The sequence below is a fragment of the Phyllobates terribilis genome, unplaced genomic scaffold (assembly GCF_046119375.1).
Source record: "Phyllobates terribilis strain yellow unplaced genomic scaffold, ASM4611937v1 Scaffold_12__6_contigs__length_324123572, whole genome shotgun sequence".
In the NCBI taxonomy this organism is placed as follows: domain Eukaryota; kingdom Metazoa; phylum Chordata; class Amphibia; order Anura; family Dendrobatidae; genus Phyllobates; species Phyllobates terribilis.
This window is the reverse complement of record NW_027362772.1, coordinates 219,037,805-219,062,654: the sequence shown is the minus strand read 5'-3', so window position 1 is coordinate 219,062,654 and position 24,850 is coordinate 219,037,805. Positions and strand designations below refer to the sequence as shown.

General features: G+C 44.6%; 2 protein-coding genes and 1 long non-coding RNA gene across 4 annotated transcripts in view; 1 reads left to right on the top strand and 2 right to left on the bottom strand.

Annotated features, from left to right (window-relative positions):
• Nucleotides 1–5,601: 5,601 nt before the first annotated feature.
• RPS25 (ribosomal protein S25) lies at nucleotides 5,602–12,485 on the bottom strand. The gene is made up of 5 exons (XM_073656673.1): nucleotides 12,331–12,485; nucleotides 11,247–11,342; nucleotides 10,536–10,719; nucleotides 8,466–8,564; nucleotides 5,602–5,663 (listed from the first exon to the last, which is right to left on the bottom strand). The coding sequence occupies exons 1-4, from the start codon at nucleotides 12,331–12,333 to the stop codon at nucleotides 8,470–8,472; spliced, it is 378 nt and encodes a 125-aa protein (XP_073512774.1). The 5' UTR covers nucleotides 12,334–12,485; the 3' UTR covers nucleotides 5,602–5,663; nucleotides 8,466–8,469.
• LOC141172446 (uncharacterized) lies at nucleotides 12,414–21,404 on the top strand. Its single transcript, XR_012252476.1, has 3 exons — nucleotides 12,414–12,541; nucleotides 20,191–20,349; nucleotides 21,120–21,404. It is a non-coding gene; the product is annotated as an uncharacterized lncRNA (long non-coding RNA).
• Nucleotides 13,929–24,850, bottom strand: part of CENATAC (centrosomal AT-AC splicing factor) — a 68,090-nt gene continuing 57,168 nt past the window's right edge. Inside the window, exons 3-11 of one of the 2 annotated variants that reach the window (XM_073656671.1) lie at nucleotides 23,837–23,935; nucleotides 22,660–22,726; nucleotides 21,947–22,009; nucleotides 20,020–20,084; nucleotides 19,210–19,321; nucleotides 17,513–17,543; nucleotides 16,438–16,527; nucleotides 15,155–15,287; nucleotides 13,929–14,172 (exon numbers count right to left, since the gene is read on the bottom strand). In XM_073656671.1, the coding sequence (XP_073512772.1) occupies nucleotides 14,109–14,172; nucleotides 15,155–15,287; nucleotides 16,438–16,527; nucleotides 17,513–17,543; nucleotides 19,210–19,321; nucleotides 20,020–20,084; nucleotides 21,947–22,009; nucleotides 22,660–22,726; nucleotides 23,837–23,935 (724 nt within the window). In that variant the 3' untranslated portion in view covers nucleotides 13,929–14,108. The remainder of the gene's footprint in view (nucleotides 14,173–15,154; nucleotides 15,288–16,437; nucleotides 16,528–17,512; nucleotides 17,544–19,209; nucleotides 19,322–20,019; nucleotides 20,085–21,946; nucleotides 22,010–22,659; nucleotides 22,727–23,836; nucleotides 23,936–24,850) is intronic. The other variant, XM_073656672.1, reaches the window with a different exon arrangement.

Here is a 24,850-nt window from a genome sequence, read left to right as displayed (position 1 = left end):
TCCCACGGGTCAGATGGCAGGAACTGACCGGTACAGCAGATAAGCACGGCAGGAAGGCTGACGGGTGGTCCGGGTAGATAAGCAGGCTGATTCGGCTGATAGCCAGACGGGTGTTCCGGGTAGGCAGGCTGGCGGGCACAACGGGTAACTGGCAGGTGCTTCCAGGTAAGCAGGCTGGCGGGCACGGCAGGTAACAGACAGGTGCTTCCAGGTAAGCAGGCTGGCGGGCACGGCCGGTAACAGGCAGGTGCTTCCAGGTAAGCAGGATGGCGGGCACGGTAGGTAACAGGCAGGTGCTTCCAGGTAAGCAGGCGGGCAGAGCACATAGACAGACTGGCGGACTGGACTGTAGACAGACTGTCCAGCGGGATTGTAGTCAGACTGGCGGGCTGGACTGAAGAACAGACTGGCGGACAGGAGTGACTTGCAGAGGGACCTGAGAGCTGAAGCAACAGTAAGAACACAGAGCAACAACCTTGCATGGGCATCTCCATATTGGAGGAGGTGCTTTAAATAGGGAAAGTCCTCCGGCCATTGGCCGGGGACTTTTTAAGACGGCACGCGCGGCCCCTTTAAGAGGAGGGAGCACGCGCGCGCCCTAATTACAGTGCCCGGGAAGCAGCTTGCACCAGCAGCAGGGAGGCCGGAAGACGCCGGACCAGGACCGCGGCAGTAAGGGGGACGTCGTCTCTGCCTGGCAGTGGGCAGAGACGCCGATGCTACAGTCTGCAGTCACACAGATTTTATTTTAGACAACCCCTTTAAATATTTATGTTAGGTGACAACGTGGAAAGGGACTGAAGGAGATGCGAGGGAATAGGGTCACTGGTACAGGTTGTAAGAAGCGAGGAGTCTGGTAACCACCTCTTCCGTAACATATACACGTAATGCTGTCACATGGTTGAGGGCGTACACTCTCTATATCCTGTGCTGCCTTCATTCATGCCACTTAGTTTTTCCTTTCTGGGCAAATTCACACATCTGTAATTTATAGCCAATGTACAACAAAGGGGCTTCTGACGCAAACTAACATGAGTAAATTCAGATTAGGAGACTCGCAGTCGGTCTGGGCATTGTAGTCCATACACAGACTGTGAGATAAGGACATGTGAATTCAGCCTTTTGTTTTTTTTCCTTTGTGATCTAATTCTGACTTCACATCTCAAGACAAAGCCTTTAACAGAAGTCTGTTCTTGTCACAGGTGTGTCAGATGTGACAGTCGCCCTGTAGTTGGTTGCAGATCTCTTCGTTTGCCATTACAGACACCTTCTTAGAATGTCTCACTCTAGTACCCAGCGGATACCTCTCTGCTGCTCTAATTAACACCCTGGTCTGGGTGTTTAAATACTTTGTTTGCTACAGGGAGGCGTCGGTGATATTCACGTTTCCCTGTGAAGGCTTGGCGCTATTGCAGTCTGCTTATGTCCTCTCTGATGTTTGTAGGATCTTTGGTGTAATCTCTCTGAAGTCGGCTTAAGCTATTTAACCCCCCGTGTTTGTCTCCCCTTGCTGTCTTGTTAGTGGGGACTGACTAGTGCTCATCCCCCCTTTCCCTAGCCAGAGCCTAGCTCTAGGGAGATACAGGGTTTTAGGTTCCTATGCGGCGATTGGTGAGAAACCAATGTAGGGATGATAGTGGAGACAAGGTGATCTCAGATCAGCCTAGGTCTCCACTCCCCCTTTCCCTCATCCCTTCGTGTTGCACTTAGTCTTTCCCACACCATGTGTGACAGATCTTGGGGCTCATTCATACCACTGGGTAATAGCCCCCTTTGAACAAACTGTAAAGGGCTGTAATCTGGCCTCCTTACAAGTGGATTAGAGCTCATGCAGACATCTATGGATCTCGGTGCGATCACAGACTGAAGTGCACGGTCTGGCCGCATGTCTCCCCAGCCCTAGCATGACAGCCTCATAGAAAAATCTGCATGTACGATGGACTCTTTTGGGTGGGATGATCCACGTGTAAAGCATAAAACGTGTGAGTAACAGTTCTAGGTAAGGTTTCATAGATCTTTGCTTTATTCTCAGCCTGTGTTAATAAACTCTAGGTAGTTCTGAATTCCTGATAAATGTCTAAAGGCCCCGTCACACATAACGAGATCGCTAGCGAGATCGCTGATGAGTCACGTTTTGGTGACGCAATAGCGATCTCGTTAGCGATCTCGTTATGTCTGACAGGTAGCAACGATCAGGCCCCTGCTGTGAGATCGCTGATCGTTACAAAGCTTCCTGGACCATTCCTGGGTCGTTGCGCTCCCGCTGGGCAGGGTGCATCGCTGTATTTGACACCTTGTCAACGACCTCGCTAGCGATTCAGAACTGAGACACGTAGAGGTGCATAAATTGGACTTTTCTGCGTTCATCGTCCCCGATTGGTGGTCGCTACTGCGTCCTTGTTTTTTCAGATCCCACCAGCGTTCTCCGGCTGTGACACCACTTTGAACAAATCAGACATCTTTAGCGAAGTAGGTATTGTTTGGGGTCTCAAATGAGTTTCCATTTTTAATTCATTTATAGGACATCTACCAATTATCTGCTATCATTGCTCTTCAGGGAGGGAGGGCTTGGCTTCTATCTGTATATATATGCTTTTGCATGGGCAGATATTTTAGGGGTCTCGTGCACACACACCCACACAGCACGTTTTCTGACACGCTGTCGCGGCCAACCGCTTCAGAGTTTTTCATACGCCAATTAACATGAAGCTTAAATCAATAGACTCTGTTCTTTTGGCCTGTTGCACGCTTCAAAACTTTCTTCGTCGACGTGATGCAATTACGTACTGTCCGCCAGGCTTTGTGGACTCTGTGGACCTAGCCAATGGGGAAGTGGAGCTCGGTGAATAGCGTGCAAACGATCCTGCAATTGCAGGCCTTCAACCAGTGGGACATGGCAGAAACACCCATGATGCGAAGACCTGCCGCGACAACTGCTGCCAGTATTTTAACGGTCCTGGTGCCCCGTCACACATAACGAGATCGCTAACGAGATCGCTATTGAAGCCAAGCCCTCCCTCCCTGAAGAGCAATGATAGCAGATAATTGGTAGATGTCCTATAAATGAATTAAAAATGGAAACTCATTTGAGACCCCAAACAATACCTACTTCGCTAAAGATGTCTGATTTGTTCAAAGTGGAGTCACAGCCGGAGAACGCTGGTGGGATCTGAAAAAACAAGGACACAGTAGCGACCACCAATCGGGGACGATGAACGCAGAAAAGTCCAATTTATGCACCTTTACGTGTCTCAGTTCTGAATCGCTAGCGAGGTCGTTGACAAGGTGTCAAATACAGCGATGCACCCTGCCCAGCGGGAGCGCAACGACCCAGGAATGGTCCAGGAAGCTTTGTAACGATCAGCGATCTCACAGCAGGGGCCTGATCGTTGCTACCTGTCAGACATAACGAGATTGCTAGCGAGATCGCTATTGCGTCACCAAAACGTGACTCATCAGCGATCTCGCTAGTGATCTCGTTATGTGTGACGGGGCCTTAAGGCTATGCGCCTACAATGCAGAAATGCTCCGGATTTTTCCTGAGCGTTTCTGCATCACCCTGGCAGAAAAAAAAAACACATGTGGATTTTACATGCATTTTTCCTGCCAGGGACAAGCGGAAGTGAAGTGTTCTTCACATGCATTTACGCATGTAGGTTGTCAAGCGCCTTTAGCATCACTTGGAAAGGGCTTGACAACTTGGTCACACTATAAATTCACGCACCGGCCTGGATTTTATATAGTGTGACCAAGTTAGTTATAAAAAAAAAAAACAAAGAAAAAAAAAAAGAGTAAAAATGGTAAAAAACAAAAAACATAACCTTCTGATGGCCCCCTTATCCGATGCGTCCGGTCTTCCCGGTGTCTCGCAGTTGTGTAAAAGGTCCTGCCGTGACGTCATTTAGTCATGTGACAGGTCACGCGACCGCCAACGTCAGCGGTCGCGTGACCCGTCACATGACTAAATGACATCATGGCAGGTCCTTTTAGACGCTCGCGAGCTGCCGGGGAGCCAGGACGCATCACTAAGGAGACCGAGGTCCATCAGAAGGTAAGTATAATGTATCTGTCTTGTATGTTTTTTTTTTTTTTTTACAGGTACTATGGTACCCAGGTCTCCTCTTCTCCAGACCCGGGTACCATCTACACATGCGTATTATCATTGGGGAACATTGCAGACCTCCTACCAAGCGTTTAAACAGCGGAATTGCCGCTGCGGAAACGCTTAAAAAACGCCTAACTATCCATCTCACAGAAGTCTGACCCTTACTGGAGGTAGAGACAGACACCTTTTCAGAAGGACAGAATTCCATTTGGCTGAGCAGAGTGCTGACACCAAGTCATGTTCAATATTGATTGGTCTTTCTACTTTTGTTTGCATGCTATTATTTTCTTGGTCATACATTTGTCTGCAGACTGATTACAAAAGCAAAAGACAAGTATAAACGCCAAGAAATAACCGGGTAACACACAGGACTGTGGTCCAAACACTGGCTGTGCATGCACTTCATCCTGGTTCTCTCAGCAGCACATTAGAAGAGATCGTGTCATTGAGTTCTGAGGCAGACTATTAAACAATCGCTTTGCCGATTGGTGGGCATTTACCAGTAGTCGTCGGCCAGTTTATATGCAGCAAGGCAATACAGTCTTCTAGGATAGTTTACCATAGGAAGAACCAAACCCTGATCTCGTTCTGTAAAGATGCCATTACATACTATTTCCCAGTAATCATTGCTTGGGCTTTATGTCTCGTGTTGACATGGGCCCCATCAAAGTTATCCAGTTTTCATTGCTTATTGTAATGGTAAAGTTTAAGCTTTTAATGCAGTTTTCCTATTTATTATTTGATTTTGTGGCAGATTCTTTTAACTTTAAAAGGGACTGTCAGCACAGAATGACTGTTCAAACCAAGTACAGGCGCTCAGTGCATCACAAATGGGCCAATCATTTATATACACCTTCCCACCTGCTGGTTTTCCAGCAATCTCCATCTTTCGCTGGCTCTATGTAGCCAAAGAGGAGGGGGAGTGGAGATTGATGAACAAGCAGGTAGTAAGGTGTATATAAGTGATTGGCCTCGCTATGAAACACAGATTTAGTTTGAACAGTGATTCTGTGCTGACCAAGTCCCTTTAATCCACAGCAATAAATGTCCCACATATAGATGTCACCCGAGAGCAAAGAGCCTGATCTGTACTGTACCAGGTACCTTTCTACCCACAGATGTGATAGTAGCGGCTGTAGTAGCCAGGTAGAGACTTTTAGATGTCTGATAAGTCTAAAAAGGTGCAGCTTTGCTTTAATTGTCCTGTATTGCCAAGTCCTGTTGCTTTTAGGTGAGAATCTCATCAAATTATGGTCATCAGCCTGGATAATTATTCCAGTTTTTGGTAAGGGAAGAAATATCAAACTGCATCCATGACTGCAACATCCAACACACAAGTTAAGGTGTCACATAATTACCCATGGAGCAAGCCCCCATACCCAAGTCCATGCCAACAAACTGGGAATTTATCCATAAGGGCTTCCTCTCCACGTAGCTAGATTTCTTTGTTATAAAGGATCCCTTCAAGTAAAGATCAAAAACCCCACACATCAAACTAAGTCACAACTTTTTATTAGATCATTTACATAGAAAAACACGACTGCTCCCAATCCAGGTCCTGTAAAAAGAGAACAAAGCATTATTATTAGGTCTCCTATTCATCTGCATAATAAAGAGCGGACTTATCTGACACCTAACAAACCACCACTGTATTTTTATTATACTTTTATTAGCAAAAACAGCAATACAAAGCTTTAATACACAAGGGTTCTATCAATCATTTCAATCTACGAAACTGTTAAGAGTGTCAGCCCAAACATAGGGCTTCCATATACAGGCTTAAGTTGGCAGAACCCGCTAATATCGACAGGTTCAGCCTTTCATACTGCGTTGGTGGGTCCCGTAGTAGACGGTGTTTGAGTGTCCGCCTCTCACATCAGAGTGCACATTCGCTCTGTCATCACCATTACAGTCTATGGCCCCATCGGTGGATATGTTGGAACCCTGTTTTGCAGGGGGTTCGGACATATGCCCCAACAGGACTCACAAACACAATGTGAATGCACCCCAATGTGTATGGGGGCACTGGCCAACTGATTGTAGGGAGAGAGGTCTATCACACATGTCTGATCTCTGACCAAGCTGAAAAAGAGAATGGACAGCACCTCCAAAAACATACGTTGATCTAATGCCTCTCAGCAAAAATATATAAAACTGAACACGAGGTTCTTCGATTAACATTCTGATCAGACTGTATGAAGCCCACTGCCACGTCACGGCAAACCTCGTAGTGGGTCCTAACATTTCCTGCCTGACTGGGAGCAGAGCACCAACCACCGCCGCAGCGACGATGCACCAGCAGGGCGGGCAGCCTGGTGCCTCACAGCACCCATGCTGCAAGACCGAGACCCTGTCGCGGTGGTTGGCGCACGGCTCCGCCCCCGTTCAGGCAGGAAATGTTAGGACCCACTACGAGGTTTGCCGTGACGTGGCAGTGGGCTTCATACAGTCTGATCAGAATGTTAAACTAAGAACCTTATGTTCAGTTATGTATATTTTTACAGAGTGGCATTAGATCAAATGTATGATTTTTTGGAGATGCGGTCCATGCTCTTTTTTTTGCATTTCTGACTGCCGATCACATTGTTCTCCCTGAGACAAGCCGCCTGCCGACGTGTGAGCTGGCAGCTTTCTCATATTGAACACAAGAACACTCAGCCGAGTGAGTGCTCCTGTGTATGAGAACGTCCGATGAGATGACTGTCAGCAGAATGATCGGCCACATTTAATGTGCATGGTCAGCTTAACATTCAGGGGAGGAGAAAAAAAAAAAAAAAAAAAAAGCACTGACAAAATCCTACTTTGTATGGGAAAGTGACTTATACGTACAGGCTTTTGCATGTCTTAAAAGTTTTCCGGTTTTCAAAAATGCCAAGATTTAGGCTGTGTGCCCACGATGCATTTTTGCTGCGGAATTTCTGCAGCGGAAACGCTTGGTAAACCTTCCCCCCATGGTCTCCAATGCAATTCCACACTTTCAATGCCCATGCTGCGGATTTTTCCACAGCGTTTATGCTGCGCTCAAAAATCCGCAACATGTCCATTAATTTTGCGGAAGCGCTGCGTTTTCGCCGCCATTGACTTGCATTAGAACACGCCAATTCCGCAAGACTGCATCTGTACTTGTGTAATTGGCGCGTTCTAATGTGTGGATGGTACCCGGTGTGGAGGACAGGAGGCTCTCCTCCACAGCCAGGTACCATTAAAAGCTGTAAAAAAAAATAAAATAAAAAATAAAGATTATATTCACACCTTCGACGGCCCCCGGACTCCTTCCCGGTGCTTGCGGTGAACTGTTGGACCTACGTTGACGTCACAGTCATGTGACGGCAGGTCCTTTAGTGCAGTGTCCCGCGATGTGCCGGCAGCCAGGACAGGAGTGCAGCAAGACACCGGGGGCCATTGGAAGGTAAGTATAGGTTTTTTTTTTATTTTTAACATTCTTTTACCGTCACACTATATAAATCCATGCTGGTTGCATGCATTTATATATTGTGACCAAGTTGACAAGCACTTTCCAAGTGATGCTAAAATCGCTAGGAAAGCACTTGACAACCCGCATGCAGAAATGCATGTGAAGAACGCTTCACATCCGCATGTCCCTGGCAGGAAAAACTCATGTACAATCCTCATGTACAATCCTCATGTGTTTTTTCTGCATCGTGGGCACATAGCCTAAAAGAAGCAGATTGTCAATTCTTCTGGTGTTTTGCTCAAGGAAGATGTTCAATACTATACAATACAAGTCAATGGGAAGGCTAGAAGACGCCATCTTTTTGTCAGCTTCTTTGATTTTTAAAAGCTCTAGCTTTTTTTCATTGTTTCGTTTTTGTTTTTTTAAAAAAAAGGTCTCAAGAACTCTAGTAAAAAGAAGCCCAAAAAAGTGCGAGGGAAAAGAAAGGTTTACAAAACTACAGAGAAAAGAAAAGAATCTTCTGCGGGGGGGGGGTTTTGACCGCCTAAAAACGACGCAGTGTGAACTTGCCCTTAGAATTTTAATCACTGCTTCTGTTCTGCAGAAAGTGAAGTTTAATCATAAATTCCAATTATGGCACTCCATACATCACTGGTGTGGCAGAGGCTCGGTGTTCTGCCCACTGGTTTGGCATACCCCACATTGTTCACTGTTAATCGCAAGCACTGGCTATCCTGGAGTGAATACTGTCTGCAGAGAATGCTGCACCTGGGGGATAATAGTTTATGGGAAAACCCCTTTAAGAGTCTGCAGTAGTCATCGTGCTCTTTATCTAGGGGATGGATTAAGTGAACTAAATCAGCTGAATTCTGCAGGGCGCAGGTACAGTCAGTGAGTGCGTCACAGGGTGCTCGGCACCAAGGTCCAGACTACGCGGGGCCTCACCTGTTTAGGACTCCTCAGTTCCCGCAGGGGCATCTCCTCCCTTGGTGTTCCTAGTGTAGATAACCTGTGCTCTGTGTTTGGACACCAGCTTGATCAGACCTTTATAGAGATACAAGACAAAAGCTGTTATAGGAACGGTTTATACACTTTCCTTTACTAACTATGAAAATCACAATCACTCAGTGATCATCTAGGACTAAACGGATGCAAAAAGCACAAATACAATCTAGGTGGGGATTTTATGGTAATGGGGGTGTGCACTGTGGATATGTGCCATGTCTGACGCCATCCTACTGGCATGATCACATGACTGAGCAGATTGGACATCCGTGGCATGGGTCACCAGCACAAATGCCAAGCTTTTCCATACTTCTTGCTGCAGCCATCTTCACCGCCATATTTTTATCTATACTGGGAAATATAGAGATCGGATGGCTTACTACTGGAAGTCGCCTGGAGAATGAACAGGTCACTTCTTTTAACCACATCAGGCTTTACCAACCCTCTAGCGGATAAAATTGACATGATGGATATGCACACAGCAATGACTATTTCCATTATGTTTATTGATATATTTTTTGCAGCACTTTTCCCACCTGAAAAAGACATGGTGTGCACATAGCCTTACCGAGGCAGATCAAGCAGAAAAGCTAAAGGACGCCACTAGTGGATTAATGGGGCCGATCTGAATGTGGATCTGCCTCACCGGATATAGGTCATATTACATATTCAAATCACAGTCGTAGCGATGATAATGGGGGAATTACAGGAGAGCTTCACAGAAAAGCTACAGTCACACAGCCGTATGTCATGGTCCCAGTATATACCAGTCGTGGGTCAAAAATATAAGTATATATGAGGTTGCCGAGTTTGGGTCAGGAGACCCACGGCTGGCCTGGTCCATGCGTCGCAGTCTGTACTCGGACCATGACATACAGCTGTGCGAGTGTATCCACACCCCACCGAATAGAGCAAATTAGCATGCTGATCCGTGGTGGTGCAGAATCCAATGATCAGCCTTGGATGCTCTGATCCATCCTTAGGATCATGTAGCATAACTTGATGATTCAGTGCAAGATTTTGCATTGAAGCTTTGCAAAAACTTGTCATCTGCAAATAACACTTCCATTTTATGGCATTCAGCAAATTTTCAGATACTTAGTATGCTCTGTGTGTGATGCAACGGGTGAAATCCAGACGTGGCCCTTTTAATCACTTTGCATCATTAGTTTATAGAAGCATTTAACCACGCACATTCTGAACTAAAGTGCAATTCTCACAACTTCTTAGTAACAGACTCAAGCTGCAAAAATATTCACATCATTCATACATCATCTAAATCACAGAATGGCCGTCAGGTGGGAGTGAAAACTTATAGGGGTATAGCGAGCTGCAGTCACTAGTCAATGCAGACCACCAATACCTTGAGCTAACGTTCTATACATTGTAGACTGAGCCCTTGCGGGCAGGGTCCCCTCTCCTCCTGTACCAGTCCCTGACTTGTATTGTTCAAGATTATTGTACTTGTTTTTATTATGTATATCCCTTTTTCACATGTAAAGCGTCATGGAATAAATGGTGCTATAATAATAACTAGTAATCCATCAGCTGCAAACTCCAATTTATCCAATGAGTACCTAAAGATCTCTACGGAGGGACTCCATTAGGAATCACAACCGAACATTTACGTCCATCACTTTCACTAGAATACCTTGTAACCTATAAGTGCATGTTCACATATCCATCAAGACTATCTGGGCACTGTCACCCAGCTGGCCCCCATCTACAATCTCAAACACTACAATTACAGCCCCACGCTTCCGCCACACCATAGAATATTCTATCTAATCCGTCCTGTGTGACTCCATCTGTAGTAACAGGTCATCCACGGTGAGAAGATCGGTGTCAATCTCATCACTGAGCTTGACAATCTGATCCAGCTGGACACAAGCTGCAGCTATGGTCCTGTTACTGCTCTGACTCTGGTTTATAGTCCTCTCAGACCTGCGATCACACACAATCCCCTTTGCAGGACTGACCCAGATGAGCCCCTCATTCGGCAGGTCTCACCTTTGTTGAGCAGCTCCTGGAGGGCGGCCCTGGCCAGCGAGCCTCGGATCTTCAGCCTCTCGGACACCACGGCCGGGGTGATCAGCTTGTAGTTGGGGACTTCTTTGCACAGTTTGTCATATGTGGCCTTGTCAAACAGCACCAGATTGTTCAGCTTGTCCCTGACTTTCCCCTTGGACCACTTCTACTCAAGGCAAAAAGAAACACATATTACTAACATGTGGGCAGGGCTGTGGAGTCAGAGCCGGTATAAAATGGACCGACTCCTAAAATATATAATGAATTGGGTACAGTAGGTCAATGCAGTTTGTGGGGAATATTTTTCCGTAAGAATTTGGGAAAGTTATGAACTGTCCTATTCCTGATCTAAGGGTCTAGACTTTTAGCCGAGATGAATCTGTGCTACAGTAAATTTATCATTTAACATGAGCCATGTATGAGGGAGTCAGAGTCATGGAAATTGAGGAGTCAGAGGTTTGGTTTACTGACTCCACAGCCCTGCATGTGGGCACCGGTCCGTGCACAGTAATGTACATCCTGTGCCCTGAAGAGTCCTATATGGACCCGCAGCAAAGATGCAGATAAAGGCAGAGGAGGGCCTCATGTATCTGTACCCGGCCTGTCTGCACAGAGACCAGATCTCAGCTATGGCACATATAGAGCTACAGCGAGGCTGTATACGCCCAGCGCAGTCACTACAGAGACACTTGCCTTCTTCTTGGCTTTGCCCCCAGATTTGTTGACTGGGTCCTTGTCCTTCTTGGCGGACTTGCCCGCATCCTTCTTCTTCTTGTCGTCTTTAGGTGGCTGTCACAAAAAAAAAAAAAAAAAAGTACAGAAAAAATATGTTAAGCTCCTTAGAAACTTAATGTCTAGTCTCCCTTTCAGCCCCCTGCTCCTAGCTCGGTTACGGTTTTTATGCAGCACATCGCTCCCTGCACTACAAGTCCCATGTACTCCTCCTCTGGCCCCAGTGAACGCTGGAGGTGTGGGGGCTCCACCCCATCACTGCTGTGCAAAAAGCCAGGATCTTATACTCCAGTATCCCCCGGTATAAAGAGGGAGCGGAGTTCTCCTCCAGTTCCTATAGTGAGAGCGGAAGTCACCGGCGTCATCCAACCGCTGCTGAGCTCCCTATGGAAAGCGAGAATCACCCCCTATACAAGGATATCACCCCCCTCCCAATACAAGGGTCACCCCCTATACAAGGATATCACCTATACATGGGTCAGCAATAGTGTTGGAGGGATTAACACACACACACCTCTCTGCTTTGCTCATCCACTTGGTGCAGTCTCTGCCATTGCTCCTGGTCGGTTATGCTCGATTTGGAGCCACAAGCTACTCAGTGATTGTCTGCAGCGCTGATGAAGTGGTGTCAGCGCTTCAGCAAGTAACAGACCCGAGGAGGGTGAGTTGAGCCCAGGTCCATTATTCCTGGAGACGCTCTATGTATGGCGGTGCAGCGAGGACACAGTGGCGGCTGCAGTGACCCGGTGTCACCAGACCACAGACTGCTGAGAGCAGGGGCCTACACCCGCAGAGACCGCTGCACGTACAGGCAGGGACCGTGCACACCGCACACGGCAGTCCCGGAGCCCGGCCTACATGTCCCGGCAGCAGCAGCCACGGGGAAGGCCGGGACAGCCCATCACCTCCAGCCCGCACTGCCTCACCCTGCCCCAGCACACCACAGACACCGAGCAGAGGCCCCGGGAGCACGGCCGCGGCCCCCAGGACTCCCCATTCCGCACCCGCTCGCTAAAAAGCCCATTCCAGTCGGCCGGGTCCTCACCATGCTGCTGCTCGATCAAAGATGTCGGACAGAAAGGAAGAGACTCCGTGTCCGCAGCATAGGAAACCCCGTAGGGGGCGGGTTCTTCCGCTGCAGAGAGCTACCAGTCTTGCTGCTGGTACTACATTTCCCGGCATGCCTGGTGGCGCACGTGACGTGAGAGCACGGGGTGACGGAGAGAGGCGGTCACGGGCTGCTCAGCATTGGTCTGGTGAGGGCCGCGCTGGGGTTCGTCCATAGTCACGCTGGCCCTTAGCTCCCACAGGCGATGTGACGCATCATAGACGCAGGGCCGGAGCGCAGTGACTACACTGGGACTGGTAGCCGTGGTGTCCAGTGGGCACACACCGGGGGTGAGGACGTGCAATGGCCGGGCTGTCCGCCGGCTCCTGAGCGCGCCTTACCGGCCAATAACCCGGGATATGGAGCGGGACTGTAAATGTGAAAGAAAAGCAAGGGCACTGGGCACACTGTACTCTGCAGACGTGTGACTGCCCTCAGGGCGCAGTGTACCAGCTGTCAGGATTCTCCAGGAGTATGACCACAGGCTGACTAGACGTGTCCGGCCTCACACCATTCATTTGTAGTGAGAGGCCCACAGGTCTAAGCAGCACGTGACCACATGCAAATCACATATATGTGCCGCCAGCACTGGAGAATCCTGACAGCTCGCACACTACACACTGAGGATTCACAAGTCTGCTGTCACAGACCAACCCCAAGCCTGAACAAACCCCATTAACAGCTAAAAAAAAAGTCCTCCTCCTGCCCACATCAGACATACTAGCAATATTCTAATATACTGACATTATATAAACTGTACTGCGCGGTGATATTCACTGCATCAATGAGGTTCCAGTAATAAAAGAATGCGGTGATTGGCCAGGCACTCCTCGCCTTCAGCTGGGCATGTGCCATCTGAGTAGTCACACACATGCTCAGTGTCAGCCAGCAGGATCTAGCCATGGCTGTGAGGTAGGGCAGACAGGAGTTGCCTGCACAAGAGCAAGGACTGATGGGCCATAGAGTCTCTATGGTACCAGCATCTGCCATTGCACCAGGAGTGGGGAATAAACAAGTGAGCGGAAAGGTGCCCGACTCTGACCCACAGGATGAACCAACAAATAACTGGGCTGTATAAGAAAAAAAATGTACATTTAAGTGTATTCAGCATTGGAAGCCCCCTGTAACACTTCTGGACTGAATGGTAGGAATTCACACACTATAGCCGATGGCTGAAGTTGCTTCCCATAGAGCTCCTACCCTGCACCCTCACCCCATACACATCAGGGTGCGGTATCTGCCCAATCAGCCATAGACACAAGCAGATAAAATAGGTATCCAGCTTCTTCCCATTCCAACTATGCTGCTATCCACATGAATGGTGGTTAGGCCGGGGGTCCGCAAGGTGTGTTCCCTACAAATCAGGAGAAAAGGGCTCAACAGCTGCATGCAAGGACTGGATGATGGCACATGTGCCCATCTATGGCAGCTGTGGGTGCACATGACAATCATGTAACAAAGATGGTAGAGGACGTAGGAGGGACATTAATGATATTTGTGTATGATATTGTAAAACTAACACACCAGTAACAGAGTTGAACTTTTAACAAACATCAGAGTTTATTTTAGCAGGTCTCAAAGTAACATTTTATTAATGCAGACAATCTTCAGACTTGAATTTAACAATTACAAAAAGAAAAAGGCTATTTGGTATTTATCAAAATATTTACAGCATAAACAAACTACAGAAGGTTCACAGGCATAATATGGAGACTTTATGCTTGTTCCGTCTTTTTTCTTTTCGCTCCCTTATCCTTGGCTTCTGCCCTGTATTGGTGTCTGCAAGAAAAACAAAGAAGTGAAATTCAACCAGGACCAGATTTCCTAAAAAAGGAGAAGTTTCCATTTGTAATTATTAAATGAAGCTGTAAATGCATTTTTTTTTTTTACCAAGAATTTGGGGGCCTTTTCTTTATACCAGTGTAATACAATGCTCAATGACCTATAAAGCACCAGATTAATAGATGAATACCTCTTAATAATCCTAGCGCAACGCTTGTGCGTGTACCAAAATAAAAAAATCTGCGCCAGCCGTAGATTTGGAGTACATCTGTGGTATAATTTACGCCATTTTGTGGCATAAATTATTGTAAATGTGTTTGGCCGCATGTGGCCCCGCTCCAATCTGCACTTTTAGAGAAGTGCCAGGGAAAGGGGAGAAAGTTTAACAAGTAAACATTACAGCATACCTATTGCATGTGATATAACTTGTGGCTTTTACGCCAGATAATGAGAAATGCTATAATATATGTGATGCTTTGTCTAGTAGATTCAGACAGGCACCAACCTGCAGCCTTAGGTCACAGAGTTAGTTACCCACTCGAGTAAAGTCATTCTTCACAATATTGATGTCCCATCATGGACAGCATCATCATTGCACTACATAATGTAAAGTGTGTGATGCACACACAGTTAGGATTCAGCTCCACTTGCTGTCACCAGTGGCTGTCACATGACCACAATATGCATACTTGTGGTCAAGTGCAGACTAGGTCTTGGCCACACGTCTCGCAATGTTCTACTGAGACACATGGCTGAGACTCTAGTTTGCATGGGACTACAAGTGTGCAGATTGCTGGAACTTGTAAGCAGAGCGGAATCCTAACTGTGTGTGTATTACACACCATTAGGATTAAGCAAGTTACAGGCTTGCCAAATATTTCACCAGGGGCAGAGAATCCCTTTCATTTTTATTACTGTCACATAATCCTATTGAAAAAAAAAAAAACAACTTGTTTCATGGACCTATCCCCCTACGAACCGTGACTGCCATCTACGTCCACTGTTCCACACTCTGCCAAAGGATGGAAGCCAGCCCTCATCAGTCTGCGCATTGTGATCGAAATTAGCTCCCACTCTGTTTGGAGGAAGCTTCTTCAACTTCATCTTTTCCTCTGTTAAAACAAAAAGTATAGAATGTGTCATCCCTCTTTATCCTATGAGCTGCTAGAGGAGCATGCAGACCCTCCACACACAATGCTGCCGATTACCAGTCTGTACATAAACTGCTGTATAGGAAGAATGAGGAAAAAAGAATCACGTCCTCAATCTACTGGTCATGTGATCCCAAAAGCTTTTTATTTTTCTTTCAGCATAGCTACAAAAAAGACTTTTTTTTACAGGAAGACAAATTCTCATTTTCAAGGTCACCATTTTGGGGTACTTTGAGCAAGCTTGGTCATACATATCGTTTTTGGTCCATTTTCTGTGCAGGAAAACACAGAATTTCTAAAACCTCGTTCACATGGTGCCTTTTTCCCTGCAATTTTTTATTTATTTTTTTTAAACTGCAGCATGTCAATTATTTTAGCCTTTTTTACCTATTCAATTGAATGCATATAAAAAGAGTAAATGAATAATGTGCACAATGTACATGCTTATCCTGTTAACACAATTTTTACATGAAGGAAAAAAAACTGCTGTTACAAAAATGAACTGTTTTATTAACTTTTTGGGGAATTGGAAAAAATAGCAGTCAACGTTGTTTTCAGGTAATGGACAGTTGTTACAGATGCAGCTATTACAGGTGTAGTTCTATCCCTTTCATTGGGAATTTTTCAAACAATATTTTAACATAATTCATTTTGCTTTCTGTCCCACTAGTATACCTGACCACATATGGGTCTTCTTTGCTGCAGTGTAGTATTTCCATTAGTGTAATGTTGAGAGGAATCCCTTGAGGAGTACCAAGATGGCAGACCTGGGGGTCATAGTTAGACCTGTGGATCTATACGAAACTAGGAGCAAGAAGTCCAGGCTCTTTTGTCTAAGCCCCAGCCATTAGTACAACAACAGCTGTATATAACAAAGTGGGCGACCACGGCGCTCCTGTGTCTATGCTATTACTATGAAGTGCCAGCAGAGTTCCCATGATGGGAGTGCTTCATGGGGCAGGACGGGGTAAGAGGACAATCATGGGGAGGGTCTTCTAGGCAGACATTCTGTGTTATGTACTAGTGTTTAGTGGCCCTGTACATTACCCTTGTGTCCCTCCTTAAAACAGATTTATACATATTTCAGTAGTGCAGAAGTATATGTTCGTACTGTGCTTTACGAATCCTTCAATCGATGGTCCAATACACTGAGGCTTTCTCTCGTCTTCTTCATCAGGCAGCATCCAAGGTGGAAGTGCACCTAAAAAATATTTAATTGTAGAAGACTATTCTTTAGCTGGTCTTATACAGATACGGCCATTTGATTTTTAATAACCAAAGCATGTGTTTAGTCAGTTTCTTAAACGGGTTTTCCCCAAGTAGGATATTTATTATTTTTCCCCCCAAGACCTTCTGGATTACGAGAACAAGGGTCCAAATATCCTCACTGCAGTTAGAATGGAATACCTTGGCATGGCTGTCCATGACCGCTGACACCCTATTCAGGGTCTACGGGACAGATGAAGGTAGCAGAGTACAGCACTCGGCCATCTCAGTCAACCCCATACTTCCTTACCCTGGCATGTCAGGTATGTCACTCTTCACTAGGAGAAAAGTTACGCCATTGACCTCAGTCAGAGGCCTCTCATACAGCCAAATTAGATCTTATGCTTTGCACTGATGAGGGGCAACACCTTTAAACACATCTGTACATAGGATTAAAGCTACACCAGAATCTCTAAGTCATGTGGCAAAGCTTGTTAAAAGGTCGATATTGACTTTTAGGATTGCACTTTCCAATAAGTAGCGCTAGAGTTCAAGTCCTCTTTCTAAAGGGGAAACTTGCATAGTCAACCCCATAAACGACATGAATGGATTTGCCAGCAGCCTTGCAAGACCATCTACCCACATTCAATTCAGTGTGGGAAAAAATATGAAGAAAGAAAAAAGTTTACTAATAAAAGTGACAGCTCTTGTCATTTGTGGTGTAGTTGGCACAATACTAGTGAAGGATCTGCTAAGCCAGTGACATCATGCACAATCTGACACCTACATTGGATAGTGCATGTCTGAAATCCACCGCCAGAGAACCAGTCTGCATTCTTACTAGATCGCATGGTCTACACAAATGTTATACTGGAAAATCAAGGTTTCCAACGCTTGGTGGAGCAGATATACGAAGGGGATATATTTACAAGGTTTTCCTTCATCCCACAGTGTAACAAAACGTAAGTTTTCTTTCTTACCTGTGTGAACATTGCCTCTATCAGATATCATCTATGGAGACAAAAACAGCAAAGCTATTAAAAAAAATAACAAAAAAATGTAGATACAAATTTATACAGTGCCTAGAAATAATAAAAATAATAGCCTAGAGCCTGCACCACGGCATAGGACATGCCACCAGTTTCTGGTACAGCAAGGTGTGCAGTGACACATGCAGTACAGCAGGCTCATGTACACAGCACAGACTTGTAGTATCGAGTCCATTATTAAATGAAGGTCAGTCTGGGCCCCTGAGGAATCCTGTAGGTGACCGAAACCCCACAGATGTCTCTATACATGCTCAATGATGCTTTATCCAATGCAACAGGTTGGTCATAATACCCCCCTGACCTATTCTGTTCCAGATACTCATACACTATAGCAGCCATAGGAGCCCAATTTAATCATTAATAAATCACTGTTTACATGGCCGCCATAAGGAGAGAATTGCCCTTGATTTCTCAGTAAAGCACACAGATGTTATACTCCAGATTCAAGGAGCCTGGGACAAGTGTCCCAACATTCAGAATTGTCCTCATCAAATGATGTCCGCAGACCCCGCAACTTTGCGCCCGGGTCCAGCTATTATTGCTGAAGGAAACAGCCACTGGCAACACATTTTCTTTCCATCTCCTGCCTCAGATGACAAAAATCATTGATGCTTCCCATTCATGTAATGCATAGACAGGATGGGCTAGCCAGAGCAGCTTCTAATTTTGTCTCGTAGAGAGTGAGGTCCAGAACTATAAGACCCCCTCTATGACATCATTATGCCCCCTTTGGTATGGGACAAAATGATTTCAGATGTCATTTGCTTTTATGTGAACAATTGATCTGAAAAAGGTCACAGGGCTTAGGAGTCCATGATTCTGGCAATTTCTTTCAGATTAAACCTTTACCCGCTGTGGTTTCCCCTACACCTCACTCCTCCGACATGAAGTGAATGTGGGTGAGAGGAAGAAGCTCAAAGACCTCACTGCTGTGCAGCCTACATCTCAGCCTGCCTCCCGGCCAGTACTCTGCATTCTGCCAGTGTCCCAAGACCCATAATGCTGTCTGCCTGCCTCCCGGCCAGTACTCTGCATTCTGCCGGTGTGCCAAGACCCATAATGCTGACCTGACATTTCCCACCTCCCAAGCTTTCCTAGTGCTGCACCAGTTCTCTAGAATGCAATACCTCATTCAGATTCATTCCCAACATCCAGATATATTGTAGCGCACATTTTTTTTTTTTTTTTTTTTTTAACATATCTATTCCATTCTTTGATAGGACTCCTCCTCCTACATTAAATTAAAGTCCTGAGAACCCGATCCCTTGATGCACAAGATAACCATGACTTCTTATACATGATGCATACACAGAATAGCTGGATGATGGCTCATACAAATCTGTGTGTACCATCCTGTTCACCGATTTATCAGCATGTGTGCACTATATGAGCCTATTAAAAAAGTATAAAAGTCATATTCTTGTATAATAAGCCTGTATGTATTAATGGGATTAGAAGACACCCAGTATTTAGTTACCCCTCATGGAATAAATTTAAAAAAAAAACTTCTATTTCTAAACAGGATATCCTGGCATCATTTTCAGCATTACAATGCCATGCTGTCTGGGCAGCACATAGATCCACAATTTATACAGTAAGGGAAAAGAAAGCTTGATACAAAATGTTACCTGCTGGCCAAGAAATGTGAGATGTGAATTTTCTGCCATAATTGTGGCTTCATTTGGAATAAATTGTTGGTTGCTTGGACCAGGTCTTTCAAAGTCTATGGGTGACGTTGTGCTAAAAAAATAAATTAAAAAAAAGACAATGTTCAATAAATAGGCAAAAAGTAAGTTTGTAGGAATTCCTCAGTGTTCTGAATCGTGAAAAGAATTTTCATGAAGCAGAAGCTCAAGCTGGAAATCCAGGAGCCGCGGGCACTCAGTGCCGACAGGCAATACAGGACCACGTTACATAGTATGCGGAGCCAATACCCTGGGCTCTGTTCATGTGTACGTTTATATGTCCCATTTGAGGAGCATAAAGGAAATAAAACATCAGGTTAAAGCGAGTTAAAGGACAAATTGATTTGAATGGGTTTTAGATTTTCTAAAAAGGCATCCATTTGATTTGATTTTTTTTTTTTTGTCACAAAAAAAAAAAAAAAAAGTGTAGGACGCACAACTTCGACTATCCAAAAATAGAAAATAGATTTCCGATAGATCCATCAGGATTGTGGCCACTACCAGACATGCGCCTCATGAAGTACACCAGACAGGCTCTTGGCCTAATGCATTTCATTTACTAGACAAATCGCTGTCCCATAGATCTGTTCTTCGAGAATTAAGCTAAAAAGTTACTAAATCACATAATTCGGTAATTGACTGATTGCAGTACTTGATTATCTTTTTTTTATAAGCCCTCAGATTTGTAATCTCTCATAATAGGGTAAAAATAAGAAATTTGATAAATGCATTAATCATAATAATGATTCTTACCTGCATGAGAGCGGCTCACTGTTGTTCCAGGTGTCATCCTCCTCTGCAGTAAGCTGCGATTCAGGCTGGGTATTATTCAGGAATTATTAACATTTTCTCAATTACATTGTTGTTGTTTTTAAACACATTTCTCAATATTCCCATTCCACTCACTTTCCTCTGTATTGTCAGTGTTATCTGATGAGGTGCCAATCCAGCAGCGCAGAGTCTAGTGTAACTATATGGACAGAACCAGTGCTGCCACCGTGAGCGACCTCCATCTGATCCCGAACTACCTGGATCATTATTCCATGTGCATCCCTTTAATGGCAAAGACCACTTTGACAAAATGTGAGTATGGTTTCTACAGTGATATTTAAAGGAGTATCTCCATAGAACAATATTGGAATCTGAGAGTCCTCAGTGGTTGATACCTTTTAGTGGCTAACTGAAAAGATGGTAAACATAGCAAGCTTTCGAGACAACTCAGGTCTCTTCTTCAGGCTAATAATGACACCAAATCTGAAAACACATACATATGTACATAGGCAAAAGAAAGAGGAAAAAAAAAAAAAAATCAGTGCTATGTGCTGTCGTAAATACGACAGGTGACGTAAAGCAGAGTCAGGCTAGGGAGGGGGAGAGGAGCTGGGAAGGTTAAAGCAAGATTCTAAGATAGGCGGAACAAATTGTATTATTGGTATATGGTTAGTAACCTGTGGAGATCTGAAAATACTTAAGTGAGTTGTGGAAAGCGATAAATCAAAGCAAGAGAGTTCACATACATGTCAAAAGTTCATTGTCCTCAAAATGGAGTCTCTTGGAGATGTGATATCCCCAGTTGTCCTTTAAACTCTGCTTTACGTCACCTGTCGTATTTACGACAGCACATAGCACTGATTTTTTTTCCTTTTTTTTGCCTATGTACATATGTATGCGTTTTCAGATTTGGTGTCATTATTAGCCTGAAGAAGAGACCTGAGTTGTCTCGAAAGCTTGCTATGTTTACCATCTTTTCAGTTAGCCATTAAAAGGTATCAACCACTGAGGACTCTCAGATTCCAATATTGTTCTATCTACTGGCTAACACGTTATAAATATTCTTTACCTTATCTCCATAGAGTAACTCTTAGGGTATGTGAACACAATGCAGCAGATTCTCAGTGCATATTACAGCAGCATTGGGAGGAAGATTTCACAGGAGAATTCTAATTTTACAAAGAAGAAGGTGAACTGTGCAGTAAGAATGCGGCATTTCCCCGACAAAACCTGCACCAGTTTCCTGGATATGATCTTGTGCACATAACCCAAGAGGAAGAAAACTACGCTATAGTAAAAACGTGGGTGTTTTTTTTTTTTTACCTACATGATCTGCAGAATTGAGTAAATTAATTCTTGGATCTATGCAGACATATGGCTTTTTGTATCCGATGTGTAATTAATAATACACCATACAGCTCGTCACTCCCAATGAACTCTGACCTCAAGAAGGGTCATTCCCCTTCACTTGATAAAGCAAAAAAAAAAAAAAAACCAAGAAAAAAAAACCTGGCAATCAAGTGCTGATGTAAATAGTCTTCTGTGCAATCCACGTACACAATATGTTACATTTCGGTCATTAATGACCTTTTATCGGACATACAGATTGCTGAGGAAAGGGAATAGAAATGAGAAGAGAAAATCAGCGCCATATGGAAGGCAGACGTTCCTGCGGTGCATGGAGCATGCGCCCATTCCCTTTCTTCAGGAATCCGTATGTCTGATGAAGGTCGGTTATGACTGAAACCTAACAGATTTTATACATGGATTGCACAGAACTGAAATAAATACCTTTTACATCACCATGTGAGCGCCAAGATATTTGCTATCCGAATAATACACAGTCATACAGTGCACAACTAGATCTTGTATGATATGGATACTGTTCTTTGTCTCTCTTGAAACAAACCTCTAGGGCCGTCATCAGCACGTCAATCCGGGACTGTTCAGCCTCCCGGATCTCACTAGCCATCTGAAGGAAAAAAAAAATGAAAACAGGAGTTTGAAGAGGTTTTTATTTGTTAGAATATTTGACTGTAACAATGCAGGAGAATACAAGTTTCACATCCTTACACCTCCAGCTACAAAAATATATTATATACATTATCCCCTCACACCTGACTGTGTACTTATCTATACCGTACCCGCTCCCCTACAGTTCTGCCTCCTCTTCCGCCTCGCTTGATCTGTGCTACCAGTCCCATGGTGTCTCAGTACAGCATTATACGGGTAGGCAGAGCCATGACCATTTCTGGAAGAAAGTGTGATTACCCCCTTTATATCCTCCTACACAAACTAATGTCAAGAGAAGCCTTCATTACAAGTGTGTGATAGGAGCCTGCATAATCATCTGTTATTTGCAAGGACCCCAATGTGAGACAACAAGCAAGACCTAATGCATGAAATTCTATGCTGAAACACATAGGGGACTTTGGTTTTGCCCTTTAACAAGACACATTTCTGTGAAAGAGGTTTGCCGGTTTCTCATTGTAATGTATAATTCCTTTGAGAACTAAAAATTGTAGAAGCAGAAAAAAACAAAACAGGAAAATAATTTTAAACACCAAGTCTTATTGAAGTTCCAGTAGTGAACAGGAAGGAGTCACTCCGCTTCTTCATTACCTGCTTTATGAGAGTGTCTTCTGTCTCCTCATAGCTTTCCAAGGCTTTGGTGACCGATGACTTGAACCTATGGACAGAAAAAAGAAGGTAAGCCATCTTGCATTACACAGACCTTAAAGAGGTACCCGCGCTGATCACCAGGTGGAGGCACTTTTATCCCCATTATTGAGCAACAATGCCCAGGCCTCTGTGACCAGCTCCCCCACCTGAGATCTGGTGCACGCACCATCACCGCTGTGAGCAGCACATGTGCAGATGAATAGTCCGGCTCTTACAGCTCCATCAGAATGTTACTGAGCATGTGCCGCCCTGGGAATGACAGCACCTGAGTGAGATAATGACTGGGGAGCGGGTGCAGAGAAGAGTGAATCACTGGCAGGGGAAAGAGGGAGAGAGGCCAGAGATCTGTAACTACAGACCAAGCCCCTGCACTTGTCAGCTCATTCCCATAAGAATTTGCAGATTGATTACAAGACATGGACTTATAATAGAAAGCTATGGAAACAATCATTTCAGGTACTTTGCTATGATAACGTTACTTAAAGGGAACCTAAAGACCCTAAAACTGCTAATTCTTAGTGACTCTTAACAAATTTATTTTTGCCCTTCAAGAGGGTGAACCACGCTACATAACCGGTATACCAGTATTTAGCATGCACTATAGTAGCAGACATCAGGGACAGGCATCTCCAGGATACAATGTTCATAAGAAGACTGATTGCTAGCAATAATTTATCATTTTGCCTTAATATGGTATGTGTATAACTTTATTGATATTGGATAGGATCAATTGTATGATGGGACTCCAGTCTATAGGAGCCGACCTGCTGTAAGAGATAATACAGTGCTACATTGAATACGAGAGGAGACATGTTGTTATAATCGGTCACTGGGTTTCAGGATTTGTATTCTTTATTTTTAGCAAATTAGTAATAAAGGCCATTATTTATTCTATTATGTGTAGTGGTGGTGTATACCTATGTGATCGCTCCATTTATCTAGCCCTTGTATTATTACAGGGGATATAGACGCTATGGTCTTATCACAGGCAGGTGCAGATCTGACACTTAGCACACAGGGTCACAGATTAACTCTATAGGTTCTACATACTAGAAATAAAGTTATGTAGTGTCATTGATGTAATTATTAGTTTCAGGAAACAGTAGGAAGCCCTCACCGTTCATATTGATCTCCTGTAAGAATAAACTGCGCCTTCAGCTTCACCTCCCCCTGATGCGTCCACCAGTATTTGTGCACTGCTCTGACGTGTTCTGGCCTGTGAAGGAAATAAGTAACTTTTACACAATGATCCGGAGTTAAACACAAATTAAAGGGAAGTTTCAACTCAGCAGATTGAACATCAGATAAATCAAATGGATAAATTTGCAGCATTAAAGGACTATGGATGAGTAATAATGTTCTTCACCTTCTTAGGCATCATGGAACGATCTGTAATAGATCACTCCGTGCACACAGGTCCTGTTTATATGGGATGCTTTGTTACCGAAAAAAATTAACTTTCGTGAAATCAAAGATCAATTGACACAACGAATGAGCGTTTTGCTTGTTCACCAGGTGATCGGCAGCCTGTTTACAGTGTAAAATCTCTGTGAAGCAAGCTCTCCTAGGAATACTCCTTCCCAACAATCTTAGGGTGTAAATGGACCTTTTAGAGAAAGAAATATATTACAAATATTATGTTATAAATCTGTCCAAATGCAGGAATCGCTAAATGACTGGCTGCAGTGGTCACTTGTCAACGTGATTTATTAGCTAAGGCTGGATTCACACATCCTCGTGTCAGGGTCTGAGCACGGACCACAAGGTAGGTTGGCTGCTGGTCTCCTACACACCTATAAGTCTAGAGGTCGGTGATCAGAGGTCCCCCCCATCATGGTCCGTGCTCAGACCATGACACAAGCGTATGTGAATCCAGCCTGAAAATGAATGAACACGCAGCAGATTATCTATAACTATCAGTTACAATTTTCTGAATGGTGGCAAACAACTGAAGGTTTGCAAGAAGAAAAAAACATTACTGACTAAACAACATGCAAATCATCTTCCACGAAAGAAGTCAATCTTAAAGTGCGATCCTCGAGTTTGAAAGCAATTCCCAACCCCTACGATAAGCGATAATTTCCCGATTGCTGGGGGTCTGACTACTATGGCCCCCACCGACAAAGAACCT

Coding starts and splice junctions, on each gene's coding strand:
- RPS25 (XM_073656673.1), bottom strand. Junction 10,720..11,246: donor GGGGCAAAGCCAAGAAGAAG/GCAAGTGTCTCT, acceptor TGCCTTGAGTAG/AAGTGGTCCAAGGGGAAAGT. Junction 8,565..10,535: donor CCAGGAGCTGCTCAACAAAG/GTGAGACCTGCC, acceptor ATCTCTATAAAG/GTCTGATCAAGCTGGTGTCC.